The sequence below is a fragment of the Lepidochelys kempii genome, chromosome 1 (assembly GCF_965140285.1).
Source record: "Lepidochelys kempii isolate rLepKem1 chromosome 1, rLepKem1.hap1, whole genome shotgun sequence".
NCBI lineage: Eukaryota > Metazoa > Chordata > Testudines > Cheloniidae > Lepidochelys > Lepidochelys kempii.
This window is the reverse complement of record NC_136380.1, coordinates 4,334,007-4,354,601: the sequence shown is the minus strand read 5'-3', so window position 1 is coordinate 4,354,601 and position 20,595 is coordinate 4,334,007. Positions and strand designations below refer to the sequence as shown.

Genomic DNA, 20,595 nt, shown 5'->3' with positions numbered 1-20,595 from the left:
GGATCCCACCCCATCTAATATCCCATCACAGGCCATTGGGCCTATTTACCATAAATATTTAATTACCAAAACCATGTTATCCCATCATACCATCTCCTCCATAAACTTATCGAGTTTAATCTTAAAACCAGATAGATCTTTTGCCCTCACTGCTTTCCTTGGAAGGCTATTCCAAAACTTCACTCCTCTGATGGTTAGAAACCTTTGTCTAATTTCTAGTCTAAATTTCCTGGTGGCCAGTTTATATCCATTTGTTCTTGTGTCCACATTGGTACTGAGCTTAAATAATTCCTCTCCCTCTCCAGTATTTATCCCTCTGATATATTTATAGAAAGCAATCATAGAATCATAGAATATCAGGGTTGGAAGGGACCTCAGGAGGTCATCTAGTCCAACCCCCTGCTCAAAGCAGGACCAATCCCCAATTAAATCATCTCAGCCAGGGCTTTGTCAAGCCTGACCTTAAAAACTTCTAAGGAAGAAGATTCCACCACCTCCCTAGGTAATGCATTCCAGTGTTTCACCACCCTCCTAGTGAAAAAGGTTTTCCTAATATCCAACCTAAACCTCCCCCACTGCAACTTGAGACCATTACTCCTTGTCCTGTCCTCTTCTACCACTGAGAATAGTCTAGAACCATCCTCTCTGGAACCCCCTTTCAGGTAGTTGAAAGCAGCTATCAAATCCCCCCTCATTCTTCTCTTCCACAGACTAAACAATCCCAGTTCCCTCAGCCTCTCCTCAGAAGTCATGTGTTCCAGACCCCTAATCATGTTTGTTGCCCTTTGCTGGACTCTCTCTAATTTATCCACATCCTTCTTGTAGTGTGGGGCCCAAAACTGGACACAGTACTCCAGAAGAGGCATCACCAATGTCGAACAGAGGGGGACGATCACGTCCCTCGATCTGCTCGCTATGCTCCTACTTATACATCCCAAAATGCCATTGGCCTTCTTGACAACAGGGGCACACTGCTGACTCATATCCAGCTTCTCGTCCACTGTCACCCCTAGGTCCTTTTCCGCAGAACTGCTGCCTAGCCATTTGGTCCCTAGTCTGTAGCGGTGCATTGGATTCTTCCATCCTAAGTGCAGGACCCTGCACTTATCCTTATTGAACCTCACCAGATTTCTTTTGGCCCAATCCTCCAGTTTGTCTTGGACCCCTACTTATACCTCTGTACTCCTTTCTTCTCTTTCTCCTTTCTTATGCCAAATTGAGGCTGGTCTGTCTGGGTGACGCCAGCTTTCGCAAGAGTAGTTTACACTTGCAAGGGAGAGAAACAATAAGTTTCGACTACTGGACATTTCTTTTATGAGGGTAAATATTTTCCCACCTAAGATGTTGGTGTGTGTGCATCTGCAGTACTCCGGTAAACCCACATCTTGAATACTGAGTGGAAATGTGGTCACTCCATCTCAAAAGAGATATATTAGAATTGGAAAAGGTTCAGAAATGGGCAACACAAATGATTCGGGATATGAACGGCTTCCGTAAGAGGAGAGATTAAATAGACTGGGACTTTTCAGCTTGGAAAAGAGACGGCTATGGGGAGATATGATTGAAGTCTATAAAATCATGACAGGTGTAGAGAAAGTAGATAAGGAAGTGTTGTTTACTACTTCTCATAACACAAGAACCAGGGCTCAACCTGTGGAACTCCTTGCAAGAGGATGTTGTGAAGTCCAGGACCATAACAGGGTTCAAAAAAGAACTAGTTAGATTCATGGGGGATAGGTCCATCAATGCCTGCTAGCCAGGATAGGCAGGTATGGTGTCCCTAGCCTCTGTTTGCCAGAAGCTGAGAATGAGTAACAGGTGATGGATCACTTGATGACTACCTGCTCTGTTCATTGCCTCTGGGGCACCTGGCACTGTCCACTGTCAGAAGACAGGATACTGGGCTATATTGACCTTTGGTCTGACCAAGTAGGGCCATTTTTATGTTCTTATGTTCCCCAGAGACAACAGCAAGGAAAAGTAACCAACGCCCGGATGGGTGTTGAATAAACATCAACAATCATTGTCTAGCAAGGGAGCTACAATGCAATGACAAACTTGCAGAAGGCCACATCCGGGCAATTGCTCTGTCTTGCATAGTTCAGTGCCCATCAGACATACCTGAACTTTTGTTCTCCAAGCACATGAAGGAAGGGTATAAACCAAAACACAGTAGCCCATGCTTTACCTTTTCTCCTAACCCCCCACCCCACCCTCCCGTGATCTATTCTGCAAGCAACAAAGACACTCCGAAAAATGAAGAATCCAAGAGAGCATCTGGCCAAGGTTTCAAGGGTGAAACTTGTGTACCATGACCTGCAATAGCCAGTGGGTTGAGAAAAACAGCTTAAGGTCGATGTTGTCCAGCCTCATATGGTTGAGAGTTTAGACTGCGTGCTTATCTATTCTTTTCTTTGGTAAGTAACTCTGACTTTTTGCCTGTCACTTATAATCACCTAAAATCTATCTACATGCTACAAGGGGCCACAACAATGGTTCCCTTAACCCACCCAGCAATATTGTTAATCTATCCAACTATACTCTTAGCCCAGCAGAAGAATCTGTCCGATCTCGGGGCCTCTCCTTCTGCCCCTCCACCCCAACAAACATGATACAGTTCTGTGGTGACCTAGAATCCTATTTTTGACATCTCCGACTCAAGGAATATTTCCAACACTCCTCTGAACAACATGCTAATCCACAGAGACCTTCCTACCAACACTACAAAAAGAAGGATTCTGGGTGGACTCCTCCTGAAGGTCAAAACAACAGACTGGACGTCTACATAGAGTGCTTCCGCCGACATGCACGGGCTGAAATTGTGGAAAAGCAACATCACTTGCCCTAGAACCTCAGCCGTGCTGAAAACGATGCCATCCACAGCCTCAGAAACAACTCTGACATCATAATCGAAAAGGTTGACAAAGGAGGTGCTGTTGGTATCATGAATAGTTCGGAATATGAACAAGAGGCTGCTCGGCAGCTCTCCAACACCACTTTCTACAAGCCATTACCCTCTGATCCCACTGAGGGTTACCAAAAGAAACTACACCATCTACACCAATTTGTCTAGGGCCCTCTGTATCCTATCCCTCCCCTCCAGCGTATCTACCACTCCTCCCAGTTTAGTATCATCCGCAAATTTGCTGAGAGTGCAATCCACACCATCCTCCAGATCATTTATGAAGATATTAAACAAAACCGGCCCCAGGACCGACCCCTGGGGTACTCCACTTGACACCGGCTGCCAACGAGACATGGAGCCATTGATCACTACCCGTTGAGCCCGACAATCTAGTCAGCTTTCTACCCACCTTATAGTCCATTCATCTAGCCCATACTTCTTTAACTTGCTGACAAGAATACTGCGGGAGACCGTGTCAAAAGCTTTGCTAAAGTCAAGAAACAATACATCCACTGCTTTCCCTTCATCCACAGAACCAGTAATCTCATCATAGGAGGCGATTAGATTAGTCAGGCATGACCTTCCTTTGGTGAATCCATGCTGGCTGTTCCTGATCACTTTCCTCTCATGTAAGTGCTTCAGGATTGATTCTTTGAGGACCTGCTCCATGATTTTTCCGGGGACTGAGGTGAGGCTGACAGGCCTGTAGTTCCCAGGATCCTCCTTCTTCCCTTTTTTAAAGATTGGCACTACATTAGACTTTTTTCCAGTCATCCGGGACTTCCCCGGTTCGCCATGAGTTTTCAAAGATAATGGCCAATGGCTCTGCAATCACAGCCGCCAATTCCTTCAGCACTCTCGGATGCAACTTGTCCGGCCCCATGGACTTGTGCATGTCCAGCTTTTCTATATAGTCCCTAACCACCTCTTTCTCCACAGAGGGCTGGCCATCTATTCCCCATGTTGTGATGCCCAGCGCAGCAGTCTGGGAGCTGACCTTGTTAGTGAAGACAGAGGCAAAAAAAAGCATTGAGTACATTAGCTTTTTCCACAACCTCTGTCACTAGGTTGCCTCCCTCATTCATTAAGGGGCCCACACTTTCCTTGGCTTTCTTCTTGTTTCCAACATACCTGAAGAAACCCTTCTTGTTACTCTTGACATCTCTGGCTAGCTGCAGCTCCAGGTGCGATTTGGCCCTCCTGATTTCATTCCTACATGCCCGAGCAATATTTTTATACTCTTCCCTGGACATATGTCCAACCTTCCACTTCTTGTAAGCTTCTTTTTTATGTTTAAGATCCGCTAGGATTTCACCATTAAGCCAAGCTGGTCGCCTGCCATATTTACTATTCTTTCGACACATCGGGATGGTTTGTCCCTGTAACCTCAACAGGGATTCCTTGAATTTATATTTACTCTGTCTCACAATACATGAAGTAGGGAACATTGAATTCCATTGAAAGTCTGAACATATAACACTGAAAAAATAAATTTGTTTATATAATCCATATTTGGCCTGTGGAACTCCTTACCACATATGTTCCTGAGGCAAAGAGTTTAGGTGAATGGGATTCACAAATGGTTTGGCCATTGAAGGTGGTGCTGGTGGGACCACCATTAGTTAAGGCTGTCTGACACCTTCCATTAGGAAACCTCATTTTCATTTGCTTATAAGTTTTCCAGACTTTGAGCATTTGGACAGAAATTTCAGATGCTGTGTGTCTGCTTCTGGCTGAATTGTTTTTTGAGTATCCGGCATAACATTTGAGCCAACTTCTCAAATGAAGTTAGGAGAAAAGATGTGTTGCCCATGTTGAAAAATTCTTATAATTGTTCAAGTGAGGAGCCCAAGCACCTCCATGGAGATAAAAGTCAGGTAAGGCCCCTTCCCCCGGTAACAACCAGAGCCCTGAAATGCAAGAGGAGGAGGTGACGGCGTCTCTGCATTAACACACAGCTGGCTCCTGAGGTCTTTACTCAGTTCTTACTCCAATGGGAGTTTTGCCTCAGTGGAGCCTGGGTAAACTATGGGCCAGAGCTCAGAATTTGGCCTTCTAGTGTACATCGTGAAGGATCCACTGTGACACTGAAATGCAGCCACCTTGGGGCTGGAGGCTGTCAGCCCGGGAGGGCACAGCAAAGAGGAACATTTTCGCGTATGATACGGAAGCAAACTCATCCCCTGTGGCAAGGGCCCTTGGATGTTTAATGGCTATGCAGAGTAAGAGGGACCACAGCCCTATTATTTATCCTATCATGCCCACGTTGCACGGGGTTTGTCAAGCAGGTGAGCTCCTCAGCGAGACATAGGTACCTGTGAATTCTGAGACGGAAGCACCTTCCCTGGGAATCCTCCTCAGGTAGCTGTATCCTACACCTCTCTCACCCCAATATCTGGAGCAGCATCCCGGGCTGAGAGCTGACACAGGGATGTGCTGCATTTATAATATAGCTCTGTGCAATCCCAGGGGGGTTCACTCAGCCTCTAGCGGAGAAGCAAGCCTCTGAATGTCAATAGGGTGAAGACAAGCCTGTCTGGGCTTCTGTGTTTCTTATCCAGCTTTAGGAGTAAACAGTAATTAAGGGACCTTCTCAAAGGGAGATATGAACTCTGGGGCTCTGTGCTGAGTCAGAGAGGAATTGGCTGCTCTGTGAATTTGTGTATATTTAAAGATTATAGTTGATCGGTAGGAAAAGAAGGTGTAATGCCTACATCTCCATAGGGTCTGATACCCTGTAATGTCCCAGGCAGGATGGGTAGCTAGTAGACAGACAGATCTGTAGAAAGATGCCTGAGGGAGACACCAGCCCTTTGTTCCAGCACACGGTGATGTTGCTAAGGGATCAGAAATCAGTAATTCCCACCAGTAACTATCATCATACTCTGCAGATCCTTTCATTGAAGGATGTTCAAAACACCTAGCACAGGAAAGTCACTATGACCATAGCCCCATTAAACAGATAGGTAAAGTCAGGCACAGGGAGATGTTATTTGGCCAAAGTCACACAGAGATTGGGTGGCAGGATGACAGACAGAACCCAGGCATCCTGATTTGCCGTAAGCACGGTCTCTCTGTCATGCAAAGAGGGAAATGGACTCCCGCTCTGGCAGGGACTCTTTGTTGGGTGGGATGCAGAGGAAAGGCTGGAAGAGGGAGCCTGATCCTTCATCATTCCGCAAGGTGAAGCTGAGGTTTTCAGAACTAGCTGGAGGTTGTGACCTCCCCACTCCTGTGAGGTGTGAACTCTAGTACTCCACTTCCGCTCCCACTCAGAAACCTGCCAACGCATCTGTGACGCTCTGTACCTCAGGGGAACACCCTGCACCCCCATGTTCATCCTTATAATATGATTGTGTGGTACCCAATGCAAAGTTTGTGATGTTGGGTGTCTGTGGCACAGGGGAACCCCAAACAGCCATCTCTGGAACGTCAGGGCAGTTCACAGTCTGTCCCTCACATGTCCCAGGGCTCCTGCCCAGGCCCTGCTGTGCTGAGGGATGCCTCAGGTCAGACACTTGTTCTGGCTGTGGCCACAAGCCCTCAGGCTCTAGGTGACAGGACCATTTTCCCCAGCATTGACCCTCCCATTGGGGTTATGATCCCCCTCCAAGTCTGATCTGCAGGGCCTCTTGGCTGGGGGCGTCTGCCCCGGGTCTCTTCTCACTCTCCTCAGCTGCTCAACGCACCCGGCTCTGCACTGCTGCAGTTTCCGCTCCACTTTCCCCCGGCACTGCTGCTGCTGCTTTGCCTCCAGTGCAGGTCCCTGGGCTGCTTCTCTGGCCTCTCTGGTTCTGGTTGCTGCAGCTCTGCTCCCAGCACCACTCTGGCCCAGGCAGCCCCAGCTCACACTGTGGACGGGACCCCTGTCCTCTTGATTCCCTCATTAGCCTGACTGCGCTGTCAATCAGGCTGACCCAAAGCATTGGCCTCAAGTGATTGCCCCTGGGGACCATCAGTCCTAGGTTCCTGAATTCCCATCCGCCCTTTCTTTTTGTACTGGGAAATGGCCAACCAAACCCTCACTAAGTTTTGGTAAGGGGCAACAGTCCCTTACACATGGCTACAGTCCACACAGGAGGTGATGGAGACCAATATAACTGAGGCCAGGTCATCATCCACTAGGATGGGACAGAGCCTCCTAGTTAACTAGACATGGTAGAAAGCACTACTCATAGATGCTGGTATGAGAAAGCTCACCGTCAGCAAGGAATCCAAGAGCACTCCTCGACTGTGGACTGAATTGCCCAGGTGTGGCTGTGAACCGTAAGCCAAAGGTTTCCGAGTAGCAGCCGTGTTAGTCTGTATTCATAAAAAGAAAAGGAGGACTTGTGGCACCTTAGACACTAACAAGTTTATTAAGAGTATAAGGTTTCGTGAGCCACAGCTCACTTCATCAGATGCATACTGTGGAAAATACAGTGGGGAGATTTTATATACACAGAGAACATGCAACAATGGGTGTTACCATACACACTGTAACGAGAGTGACAGTATTTTTGTCAGCAAGTTAAGGAAGTATGGGCTGGATGAATGCACTATAAGGTGGGTAGAAAGCTGGCTAGATTGTCGGGCTCAACGGGTAGTGATCAATGGCTCCACGTCTAGTTGGCAGCCGGTATCAAGTGGAGTGCCCCAAGGGTCGGTCCTGGGGCCGGTTTTGTTCAATATCTTCATAAATGATCTGGAGGATGGTGTGGATTGCACCCTCAGCAAATTTGCGGATGATACTAAACTGGGAGGAGTGGTAGATACGCTGGAGGGGAGGGATAGGATACAGAAGTACCTAGACAAATTGGAGGATTGGGCCAAAAGAAATCTGATGAGGTTCAATAAGGATAAGTGCAGGGTCCTGCACTTAGGATGGAAGAATCCAATGCACCGCTACAGACTAGGGACCGAATGGCTAGGCAGCAGTTCTGCGGAAAAGGACCTAGGGGTGACAGTGGACGAGAAGCTGGATATGAGTCAGCAGTGTGCCCTTGTTGCCAAGAAGTCCAATGGCATTTTGGGATGTATAAGTAGGGGCATAGCGAGCAGATCGAGGGACGTGATCGTTCCCCTCTATTTGACATTGGTGAGGTCTCATCTGGAGTACTGTGTCCAGTTTTGGGCCCCACACTAAAAGAAGGATGTGGACAAATTGGAGAGAGTCCAGCGAAGGGCAAGAAAAATGATTAGGGGTCTAGAACACATGACTTATGAGGAGAGGCTGAGGGAGCTGGAATTGTTTAGCCTGCAGAAGAGAAGAATGAGGGGGGATTTGATAGCTGCTTTCAACTACCTGAAAGGGGGTTCCAAAGAGGATGGATCTAGACTGTTCTCAATGGTAGCAGATGACAGAACGAGGAGTAATGGTCTCAAGTTGCAGTGGGGGAGGTTTAGATTGGATATTAGGAAAAACTTTTTCACTAAGAGGGTGGTGAAACACTGGAATGCGTTACCTAGGGGGGTGGTAGAATCTCCTTCCTTAGAGGTTTGTAAGGTCAGGCTTGACAAAGCCCTGGCTGGGATGATTTAACTGGGAATTGGTCCTGCTTCGAGCAGGGGGTTGGACTAGATGACCTTCTGGGGTCCCTTCCAACCCTGATATTCTATGATTCTATGATTCTATGATCAGGAAAGGTGAGCTATTACCAGCAGGAGAGCCGGGGGGTGGGGAAACAAGGGGAACCTTTTGTAGTGATAATCAAGGTGGGCCATTTACAGCACTTTACAAGTACAGTAGGAGGGGAAATAAACAAGGGGAAATAGTTTTACTTTGAGTAATGACACATCCACTCCCAGTCTTTATTCAAGCCGAAGTTAATTGTATCCAGTTTGCAAATGAATTCCAATTCAGCAGTCTCTCCTTGGAGTCTGTTTTTGAAGTTTTTTTGTTGAAGAATTGCCACTTTTAGGTCTGAAAATCGAGTGCCCAAAGAGATTGAAGTGTTCTCCGACTGTTTTTTTAATGTTATAATTCTTGACGTCTGATTTGTGTCCATTGATTCTTTTATGTAGAGACTGTCCAGTTTGGGCAATGGACATGGCAGAGGGGTATTGCACATGATGGCATATATCACATTGGTAGATGCGCAGGTGAACGAGCCTCTGATAGGGTGGATGATGTGATTAGGCCCTATGATGGTGTCCCCTGAATAGATATGTGGACACAGTTGGCAACGGGCTTTGTTGCAAGGATAGGTTCCTGGGTTAGTGTTTTTGTTGTGTGGTGTGTGGTTGCTGGTGAGTATTTGCTTCAGGTTGGGGGGCTGTCTGTAAGCAAGGACTGGCCTGTCTCCCAAGATCTGTGAGAGTGATGGGTCGTCCTTCAGGATAGGTTATAGATCCTTGATGATGTGTCGGAGAGGTTGTAGTTGAGGGCTGAAGGTGATGGCTAGTGGTGTTCTGTTATTTTCTTTGTTGGGTCTGTCCTGTAGTAGATGACTTCTGGGTACTCTTCTGTCTCTGTCTGTCTGTTTCTTCACTTCAGCAGGTGGGTATTGTAGTTGCAAGAATGCTTGATAGAGATCTTGTAGGTGTTTGTCTCTGTCTGAGGGGTTGGAGCAAATGTGGTTGTATCGTAGAGCTTGGCTGTAGACAATGGATAGTGTAGTGTGGTCTGGGTGAAAGCTGGAGGCATGTAGGTAAGTATAGCGGTCAGTAGGTTTCTGGTATAGGGTGGTGTTTATGTGACCATCGCTTATTAGCACCATAGTGTCTAGGAAGTGGATCTCTTGTGTGGACTGGTCCAGGCTGAGGTTGATGGTGGGATGGAAATTGTTGAAATCATGGTGGAATTCCTCAAGAGCTTCTTTTCCATGATGATGAAGATGTCATCAATGTAGGACAAGTAGAGTCAGGGCATTAGGGGACGAGAGCTAAGGAAGCGTTGTTCTAAGTCAGCCATAAAAATGTTGGCATATTGTGGGGCCATGCGGGTACCCATAGTAGTGCCGCTGATTTGAAGGTATACATTGTCCCCAATTGTGAACTAGTTATGGGTGAGGACAAAGTCACAAATCTCAGCCACCAGGTTTTGCGTGACATTATCAGGTATACTGTTCCTGACGGCTTGTAGTCCATCTTTGTGTGGAATGTTGGTGTAGAGGGTTTCTACATCCATAGTGGCCAGGATGGTGTTTTCAGGAAGATTACCAATGGATTGTAGTTTCCTCAGGAAGTCAGTGGTGTCTCGAAGATAGCTGGGAGTGCTGGTAGTGTAGGGCCTGAGGAGGGAGTCTACACAGCCAGACAGTCCTGCTGTCAGGGTGCCAATGCCTGAGATGATGGGACATCCTGGATTTCTAGGTTTATGGATCTTGGATAGCAGATAGAATACCCCAGGTCAGGGTTTCAGGGGTGTTTCTGTGCGGATTTGTTCTTGTGCTTTTCCAGGGAGTTTCTTGAGCAGATGGCGTAGTTTCTTTTGGCAACCCTCAGTGGGATCAGAGAGTAATGGCTTGTAGAAAGTGGTTTTGGAGAGCTGCCTAGCAGCCTCTTGTTTATATTCTGAACTATTCATGATGACGACAGCATCTCTTTTGTCAGCCTTTTTGATTATGATGTCAAAGTTGTTTCTGAGGCTGTGCATGGCATTGTGTTCTGCACAGCAGAGGTTATGGGGTAAATGATGCTGCTTTTCCACAATTTCAGCCCGTGCACATTGGCGCAAGCACTCTATGTAGAAGTCCAGTCTGTTGTTTCGACCTTCAGGAGGAGTCCACCCAGAATCCTTTTTTTGGTAATCTTGGTAGGAAGGTTTCTGTGAGTTAGTATGTTGTTCAGTGGTGTGCTGGAAGTATTCCTGGAGTCGAAGACGTCGAAAATAGGATTCTAGGTCACCACAGAACTGTATCGTGCTCGTGGGGGTTGAGGGGCAGAAAGAGAGGCCCTGAGATAGGACAGATTCTTCTGCTGGACTAAGAGTATAGTTGGATAGATTAACAATATTTCTGGGTGGTTGAGGGAACCATTGTTGTGGCCCCTTGTGGCATGTAGTAGTTTAGATAGTTTAGTGTCCTTTTTCTTTTGTAGAGAAGCAAAGTGTATGTTGTAAATGGCTTGTCTAGTTTTTGTAAAGTCCAGCCATGAGGAAGCTTGTGTGGAAGGTTGTTTTTTTTTTTTTATGAGAGTATCCAGTTTTGAGAGCTCATTCTTAATCTTTCCCTGTTTGCTGTAGAGGATGTTGATCAGGTGATTCCGCAGTTTCTTTGAGAGTGTGTGGCACAAGCTGTCAGCATAGTCTGTGTGGTATGTTGATTGTAATGGATTTTTTACCTTCAGCCAAAGGATACTTTAGGGTGGATGTTAACCCTTCAAAATGCTTTGTTCTGCCCACCATCATCACCTCTGTCTTGCTTAGCTTCACGTTCAGCCAGTTGTTCTGTCCAAGAACTGGGTCATCCTGGTGATTCTGGTTTGGTCATATAGGAAGGATAGGAGGAGCTCGGTGTCACCTGCATACTGCTGGTTTTTGAGTCCATGTTGTGTGACCAGTTCCCATAGAGGCTTCATGGAGATGTTGAAAAGCCCCAGAGAGAGAACTGATCCATGTGAGATTCCACAAGGGAGGGGTCTAGTGCTGGAGGTGCAGTTTCCCAACACCGCTAATTGGGTGCATCCCTCCAAGAATGATTCAGACCGTTTTAGTGAATCCCTCTGGACTCCTTCTGCCTGTTAGATTAGAGAGAAGTATCTCATTTTTAAGAGTGTCAAATAATGCAAAGAGGTCCAGGAGAATGAACATGGATGTCTGTCCCCGGCCATTGATAGGAGGAGATTGTCCATCAGTACTTTTACAGCAGGGAAAGTGGATAGTAACTGATAGAAATGAGAAGTTATAAAATATAGAAAATGGATAAAGGAAGCAAAAGACACCAGAGATAAATCCGTGGCTAGCAGGGCTGAGAAAAATAATAATAAGATTATGGTAGTATATTAGAAACAAAAGGAAATCCTAATAGCGGTATAGGCCTTTACTCGATGGAGATGGTAACACTGTTAATAGTGATGCACACAGGGCAAAAATGTTCAATAAACCATTTCTTAATGATTCCCAACATTGTGTTAGCTTTTTTAACTGCCACTGCACATTGAGTGGATGTTTTCAGAGAAATATCCACAATGACTCCAAAATTTCTTTCATGAGTGGCAACAGCTAATTTAGATCCCATCATTTTATATGTATAGTTGGGATTATGTTTTCCAATGTGCATTACTTTGCATTTATCAATGATGAATTTCATCTGCCATTTTGTTGCCAAGTCACCCAGCTTTGTGAGATCCCTTTGTAACTACCTCTCTCCAGTCTGAAAAGGATAATTTATTCCTACCCTTTGTTTCCTATCTTTTAACTAGTTACCGATCCATGAGGGGACCTTCGCTCTTATCTCATGACAACTTACATTGCTTAAGAGTCTATTCTGAGACACCTTGTCAAAGGCTTTCTTAAAATCTAAGTACGCTATATCCATGGATCACACTTGTCCATATTGTTGGGAGAATGTGAAGTAAATAGAGTAAAGATAAACAATATAGAGTAAAGATAAACAATATAGGACTATATATAATATAGAAAGAAAGAAAATTAAATAAATATTAGACCCATTCAGCTCTAACACTGCAATGTTTTAGATTTAAGCACACATGGTAGAGCGCTTTCCCTTCACTCCCTCTCCTGGTTCTTGTCACAGAAAGCAGAAGACCAGAAGTCCAAAATGCAGACAATATTATGTTGGGGTTAGTTTCCAGCAAGAATGTATACCACAGAGCCTTGCTTCCCACTGTCCCATTCCCAGCTCTTATGCCGCAGAGCCTTGCCCTGTGTCCCCCTTCTCCATTCCCATTTCCCATCTCCTCCTCCTTAGCAGCTCCAAATTTACCTGCAAGGCACACCCTTGGCAACTTCTGGTCATGTTCTGTTTTGGAAGGTCATGAATTTAGGGTCTTCATCCCACGTCTTTTGTGTTCCATGGGAAGGGTGAGTAATCAGGTTGTGCTATGGTCAGAAACAGACATTTCTTTGGCCTTTTAGAGTTTGACCTTGCCTCAAGAGAAGAGCCAGGGAGCCCTCCAGTGTATGCTCGTATATTACACTCCCCCCATACCCTGTAGCACTTTAGCTCTACCCGTATCTTTTCTCATTGTGTTAAAAGGCCCATCTGGTTGTGGGAAATGCAACACACAGTTCCTTTGTTCATTCTTCTTCATACATATTAGTGTAAGGTATGAGAGTATCAAAAAGTGAAACCCCAAATTCTCTCTCAGCCTGACAAAAGAGCCTATATACTAACACCACATAAGTAGTAGGTTTAGAGCATCCCAGATATTTGCCTATGTGTAATATCTGGAATGGTATTGAGTAATTAACAGCCGGTTCACAGAGGCCAGTTGTTCACCTGCTGGAGAGAAATGGTGTTAGGAAAAATGTCTCTCAAGATAGCTTCAGAGGACTGCTCCAACGTACACTGTATTAACTCATCTTTTATACCTTGAACAACACACACAGGACATAATGACCCGCCTGGATTATCATTTTTCCTAACTTTCTTAAACGTCTAATATCAGAGGCATCTAGACTCAAGGTTTTCAAACATTTCTCTTCTTTCATTTTCACTTAATTACATGTCTGTCCACTCCTCCAATTCTGATTACCAGAACCTGCCAGCTAGATTTTGACCTTGCATCTAAAACCCTGCTTTCCAATTGCCCCTAAACCACGTGGTGGTCTATTTCATTAACTCATAGTGGCAGAGAGTACTCTCTCATATGGCTGCAGTTGGCTTTGGTGTATACCCCCAACCCCTCAACAAATCCAGGGAAACCCAATCCACTTCTCAAAAACACACAGTTTAACAACTCTCGCTAATAAGCTCTAGTAGAATGTCCTCAAAACCTGCAGCAGCTTTCCTGTATTAGCACTTTCCAACAGAAACGTTTGGTTTCCCCTCCAGGATTCTTTAGGGACTGGATGTAGAAAATCAGGTAAATTTTGCTCACCGGATCACTGTACATATGATAAAGAACTGCAGTGCTGTAGTTGCTTTATTTCTCTTTGGACATCAGAAAATGTGGCTTCATGTCGTCAAACAGACAAGCAGCCTGTTCACACAGGGAAGCCACCTTGTTTCAGAAAGATGCAGTATCTTCTGGGAGTCTGGAAGACATGGAGAGGCCGAGTGACAGGGGGATAGGGGATGGGAGCTGATGAGTGACACTGAAAGAGCAGGGGATGGTCAGAGAGAGGGAACTCAGCAAGAGAGAGAGCAGTGCTTGGTGATGGAGTGATAAGACATTAGGTATGAGGAACTTGTCAGACTGTGAACTTCCACGACTGTGAACTTCCACACTGGTGTGTTCAGCCAAGCTAGGAGAGAGAACCTGTGATTAACGAGGAGATCTCCTTTCGCCCTCTTGTCACACAGTGTAAAGTCATTGGCCCCCAGCAGTCATATTCTGCAGGTGTATTTGCCCATTTTGTCACGAAGTTCTTTGTTTTTGAGCCCATAAATGATAGGGTTGAGCATAGGAGGGACAATGAAATAGAGGTTGGCCAGGATGATGTGAACATGCAGAGCAATGCCCTGACCAAACCGGTGTGTCAGAGTAGTGAAGAGGACGGAAGTATAAGAAATCAGCATCACACAGATGTGGGCTGTGCAGGTGTTGAGGGCTTTTTGATGGGCTTTCTTGGAGGAGATTCTGAGGACAGCCCTGATAATCAGGCCATATGACAGGACAATGAGTGCCAGGTCTAACCCAATGACTAAAAACACTATCACCAAGCCATACATCCTGTTGACTGTGATGTCCCCACACGATGTCTTTGCCACAGCCATGTGGTCGCAGTACGTGTGGGCGATAATGCGGTTGGCACAGAATGGCAGCCTCCTCAGGAGCAGGGGCATGGGCAGAATGAAGAGAACAGCTCTTATCAAACCCACGAGCCCTAGATTAGCTATGCATGTGTTGGTGAGGATGGTGGCGTATCTCAGAGGGTTACATATGGCAACGTATCGATCGAAGGCCATTGTCACTAGGACAGCTGAGTGCATCGTATAAACCGTGTGAAGGAAGAAAGTCTGGGTGAGGCATCCACCCACAGTAATACCCTTCAAATTGAACCAAAATATACACAGTGCTTTTGGCATGGCGGATGTAGACATGCCAATGTCTGTGACTGCCAGCATGCAGAGAAGCAGGTACATCGGCTTGTGCAGGGTCTGTTCTTTGCCGACAACAAAGAGAATCATGAAATTTCCCATCAGACCAATAATGTAGAACATAGAGAAAAGGATGGAAATCCAGAGGTGGGCAGCTTCCAGGCCAGGGATGCCCATTAGAATGAACATTGAAGGATCAGAGGGGGTGAGGTTGAAAACTGCCATGAGATGGTTGATCTGTCACTCAGGCTCAGAAATGTTCAAGGTGCCTGTGAAGGGAAAGAAGCACAGCAAGGTGGGTTACACACTTCATAACAATTATTGCAGTAAATATTTTATAGTTATTACCAGTGTAGAAAGGGGGGGTGAGTAGTAAGTTGCCAACATTTACAGATGGCACCAGAATATTTCAATCATAGTCAAGTCCAGAGAGCTCCTCAGAGGGAGCTAACAAAGCCAGGGGAATGGGCAGCATGCTGGCAGATGAATTTCAATGTCAGTAACTGCAGTGTGTATGCCCACTGGAGGTAAAAACTCGAACTCCTCAAAATCCTTACAGGGACCTGGGCATCATGGTATACAGCTCTGTGAAACCCTGCTCACAGTGCAATCGGGGACAGAAACTGAGCAAAATTTTAGGATGCAGGAGGAGTGGGGTGGAAAATCATACAGAAAATGCAATGCCATGAGATCAGTCAATGACTGTTTCACTGTTCTCTGGACTCCTCTGTGTAGTAGTGGGCACCCTTCTTATACAGGATATTGCAGGACCAGAGAGGTTTTGGGAAGGGCAACGAGAATGATCAAGGGCCTGCAGAAACTCTCATGTGGGAGGGCCTGGGGGGAAACTCCCGTGAAGATAGTTTGAAAAGACTGGGATTGTAACCTTACAAAGGAGATGAATAAGAGGGGACATGAGAAAAGTTTATTAAATACTCACTGGTAGAGATCTGATGGAGAATGTGTTCTCCCTGTCTCATAACACAAGATCAAGATGACATTCAATTAAACTGAAACATGGCCCATTCAAAACACATAAAAATAGAATGCATTCTTCACTCAGTGCCCAATGTGACTGAGGAACTTGTTGCCACAAGAGGTTGTTGTGGATGTGAGCTAAGCAAGAATCAAGAAGTGTTTTGACATTTACGTAATAGTGAGATTATCCAGTTAGAATAAAGAAAAGGAGGACTTGTGGCACCTTAGAGACTAACCAGTTGATTTGAGCATAAGCTTTCATGAGCTACAGCTCACTTCATCGGAGGCAGTGAGCTGTAGCTCATGAAAGCTTGTGCTCAAATCAATTGGTTAGTCTCTAAGGTACCACAAGTCCTTCTTTTCTTTTTGCGAATACAGACTAACACGGCTGCTACTCTGAACCGAGTTAGAATAGTTACAGATAAATAAACATTTTGAAAAGCCTATACACCCCTGTGTTTCAGGGCACAAGCCAGTCTCTAGCTGTTAGGCATTAGGGTGATGCTCTCAGGATTGTCAGGTCATTCCCCACTCTCCCGCATACACCTACTGCTGGGTTTCTTACACCTTATTCTGCAGCTCCTAGAGTGGTCAGCGTTAGAGAGAGGACACTGGACTAGATGGACCATAGGTCTAGTCCACGATGTCATTCGTATATTGGAAAGGAGTCGAGTTTCCCTCAGGGAAGCAGAGATTATCATGCTGGACTATGACTCTGTGCTCAGCAGAATGGGCACAAAGAGCAGCACAAGGGTCTTGGTATTGAGGGTTACAGGCCTGCACCTCTGTTACTTCCCTTGTTTCTCTTGGTGAGACACTTTCTTGCAGACACCCAACTTTGTCTGAGACATATGTGACTGGTGTTAACGGACAAGTGTAAGCAGAGACGTGTCAGCAACTCAGATTCCAGCCCTTCTCATACCTGAAGTTTTCAGATGATACAAAAATTGGGAGTACGGTAAACAATGAGGAGGAGAGGCCCCTGGTTTAGAGCAATCTGGATTGGTTGGTAAACAGGGTTGAAGGAAATAATATGCATTCTCATAGAGCTATGTAAATATCTACATCTAGGAACAAAAAATGCAGGCGATGCTTACATGATGGGGAACTATCACGGGAAGTTCAATGACTTAAAAAGATTAGGGAGCCTGAAAGGATAATTAGCTAATGTGACCCTGTGGCCAAAACAGCCAATCTGATCCTGGGATGATAACCAGGGGAATCTCAAGGAGAGACAGAGAAGTTATTTTACCTCTGTATTTGACACTGGTGCAAATGCTGCTGGAATCCTGTGTCCAGTTCTGGTGTCCATAATTAAAGATGTCTGAACCCTCTTCAATGTACCAACATCCAAGTGTGATAAGAATTACTACAAGATGAGAAAACCTGCCTTACAGTAATAGACTTAAGGAGCTCAATCTATTTAGTTTAACAAAGATGGTTAAGAGGTAATTTGATAACCATCTGTAAGTACCTACACGTGGAACAAAATATTCAATACTAGGCTTTTCAGCCTAGTATTCAGAGGAGTGATGGGATCCAGTGGCTGAAAGTTGAAGTTGAAGAAATTCTGACTTGAAATAAGATGCCATTTTTAAACAGTGAAGCATAAATTTTTTATCAGTGAGAGTAATTAACCATTGGAACAATTTCCCAAGGGTCTTGGCTGATTCTTCATCACTGAGAATTTTGAAATCAAGGTTGGATGTTTCTCTATAAGATCTGCTCTAGGAATGATTTTGGGGAAATTCTCAGGCCTGTGTTGTACAGGCCTGTGTTATACAGACTAAATGATCACAATTGTCCTTTCTGGCCTTGGAATCTCCTAACATGTCATCTAGGGTGACCAGTTATCCTGATTTTATAGGGACAGTCATGGTATTTGGGGCTTTTTGTTCTATAGGTTCCCATTACCCCCCACCCACTGCACCAATTTTGCACACTCGCTGTCTGGTCACCCTAACATCATCTGAAGTCAGCTGGAGGCCTTGTGCCTCCAGGCTCATGTCTCAGCTTACTAAAAGCATTTTTTTCTATTCATGACCAGGTTGAATTTAGCCCTATGAGGAAAAATACTCATGTGACTGCGGCAACTTGGAAATGACAGGTTTCAGAGTAGCAGCCATGTTAGTCGGTATCCGCAAAAAGCACAGGAGTACCGGTGGCACCTTACAGACTAACAAATGTATGGGAAATGTTACACTAGGTGTATGTTTCACGAGGCTGAGGGATCTCATGAGGCACTGCATGGATGAACATTTTAGGTGAGAAAAATCATGATTTCACCCCATAAAGGATCTGCAGTAAGGAATGAAAGTACAGCCATTACCGTGGATGGCTAACAGGGCTGGTTAGCAAATGGTCCCAGAGCTTCCTGGGTTTAATGCCTGTGTCCCTGTGGTTCCTCCACATGGCAGCTGTATTTATCTAGGCCCTCACATGTCCCAGAACTGACCACTTCCATTGCATAATGTGCATACTTTTCAGCTTACAAGTTGTTCCTGCGTAACAGTCCTGGAAACACCATGCCTTGTGTATGGGTGTAACGAGAGAAGCCACACAGGTGCCCTGTCTTTTGCCACTCATGTGTGAGATTTCCCACTGGTGAGACACAGTCACTGATTACCTCCTAGCCAAGGGAGAAGGTGTGACAAGAGGCACCTCACCCCTTTCAAAGGAAGAGTTGTGGGGAGGGTGAGAGAAGGTTGGAGCCAGGGATGACTGGGGAGCATGGTGGAGATACTGGCGACCAGGGTGCTGTTGGAATTGGGGCAGCCTGGGATGGGGAAGGAGAGTGTGGACAGGGGTTCAGAGTGTGATGGGAGATTGAAGCAGCTGATTCCAAAGTGTGTTGGGTTCCCCCTAGGGTGTCACAGGAACTGGGGAACCACTCAGCCCTCCAACACCCCAGCCTGGGCTCCCTCTCTCAGTGTGCTGCTGTGACAAGCTGTAGACCTGATCCTGGTCCCACACCTCCACCAGCATTTGCACAGGCAGGGACACACCCTGCTGCAGTTACATGCAGGCTCTGACCAGCCACTGCATGAACCAACGATAGAGAGGTTACAGCCAAAATAACCACCAGCTCCCTAGCCTTGGACCCCAGAGCTGTGCCGTCCTGCCCTGAACCAAACTCTAACCTGTATGATTTTTTTTTCCTGGTTCACTCTTCCCTCAGTATGGGGAGGACAATGTATACTTGTGGTAACCAAGCTGAGAATTTTCCCCCCGACACTTCACTTAAAGACATACTGGGTTTAAATTAAAATGTATTAACTCCAATGAATAGATTTTAAGTGATTACAAGGGATAGCAAACAGATCAAAGCAGATTAGCTTGACAATAAGCAAAATCGCCAATTAAGTTTAACACACCAGTTAGATCGACTATGAATGAGCAATTTCTCAACCTGATTGAGGATACAAGGCATCTGGCAGACTCTAAAGACACAATCTGCATTTGCTTTGGAGCGTGGGTTTCTCAGGTTCCCATACATAGGTTAGAAATCTCTTTAGCCTGGGTCCAGCACTCCCCCCAGTTCAGTCTTTTTTCCACAGGTGTGTCAAGGAGTCCTCTTGTGTGGAGAGTTAAGAACCACCAGTGATGTCACCCACAGCCTTATTTAGCTTTAGTATATGACAGGACCCCTTTGTACTTTTCCCACAAACTGGTATGAGAAGCAAGTTTTGAACAAACATCCTAAGATGGAGTCCCGAGTTTTGTGGTCTGGTCACATGCCCTTGGAGAGTCACAACATCCATTACTTATAGTCTTGCTTCAGGGGCGTTACCCAGGTGTAACTACATTTGAAATAGGTACGTACTCAATATTCATAACTTCAGCTACAAAAATGATACGTGCACACAAATAGGATAGTGATATTCAGAAAATCATAAATTTTCCAATGACTTCTTACATGACCCACCTTGCATAATACACATTATAATTATGCTATAATTATACCATACTAATAACACTATGAAGAATGTGGGGTGCAGTCTCAGAAAAAATCAGTGGTTCTTTCCACTGGGGAAATGCCTGAAGTTACATAACAGCACCATCAGTTGGAAACAAAACTGCGTAAGAGTCCTGAGACCCAGCTTGCAGGTCCGTGGCTTGGAAGTGCAAACAGACCCTGAGACCTGCCCAAACACACTTGGGGCATGAAAGGTCCCAGCGCTGGCCTTGGACCAAAAATCACAAGAACAATTTCATTTCAGCAGAGCTGCCTGCCTACCCCACAGCCCAAGGTGCTGTCTGCCTGCCCATGCCCACCACCTGTCTGTCCCCACAACCCTCAGCACTACCCGCTTATTTCTGTACATCTCCCTCCCTACCCTCATGAGCTCCAGGATTGCCAGCCTACCCCTGTACATCCCTCTCCCTGCCCCCACAAAGCCCAGTGCTGCCCACTTGTCTGTGTAAGTCCCCCACCCTCACAATTTCCAGCCCTGCCACACAGTGATACCCCTCATCCAGGATCAAAACCAGGTGCCAGACCCCACAGCGACAGCTCACAGAAATATCTCCTCGGACTAATTTAAACTCAGTGTCTGCCTGCACCCG

The 20,595-nt window shown here is 45.8% G+C and overlaps 1 protein-coding gene across 1 annotated transcript; it reads right to left on the bottom strand.

Moving 5' to 3' along the window:
• Window positions 1-14,337: 14,337 nt before the first annotated feature.
• LOC140916076 (olfactory receptor 52P1) lies at window positions 14,338-15,808 on the bottom strand. Its single transcript, XM_073357096.1, has 2 exons — window positions 15,763-15,808; window positions 14,338-15,320 (listed from the first exon to the last, which is right to left on the bottom strand). Exon 2 carries the CDS (start codon window positions 15,274-15,276, stop codon window positions 14,338-14,340), a length of 939 nt encoding a protein of 312 aa, XP_073213197.1. The 5' UTR covers window positions 15,277-15,320; window positions 15,763-15,808.
• Window positions 15,809-20,595: the final 4,787 nt, after the last annotated feature.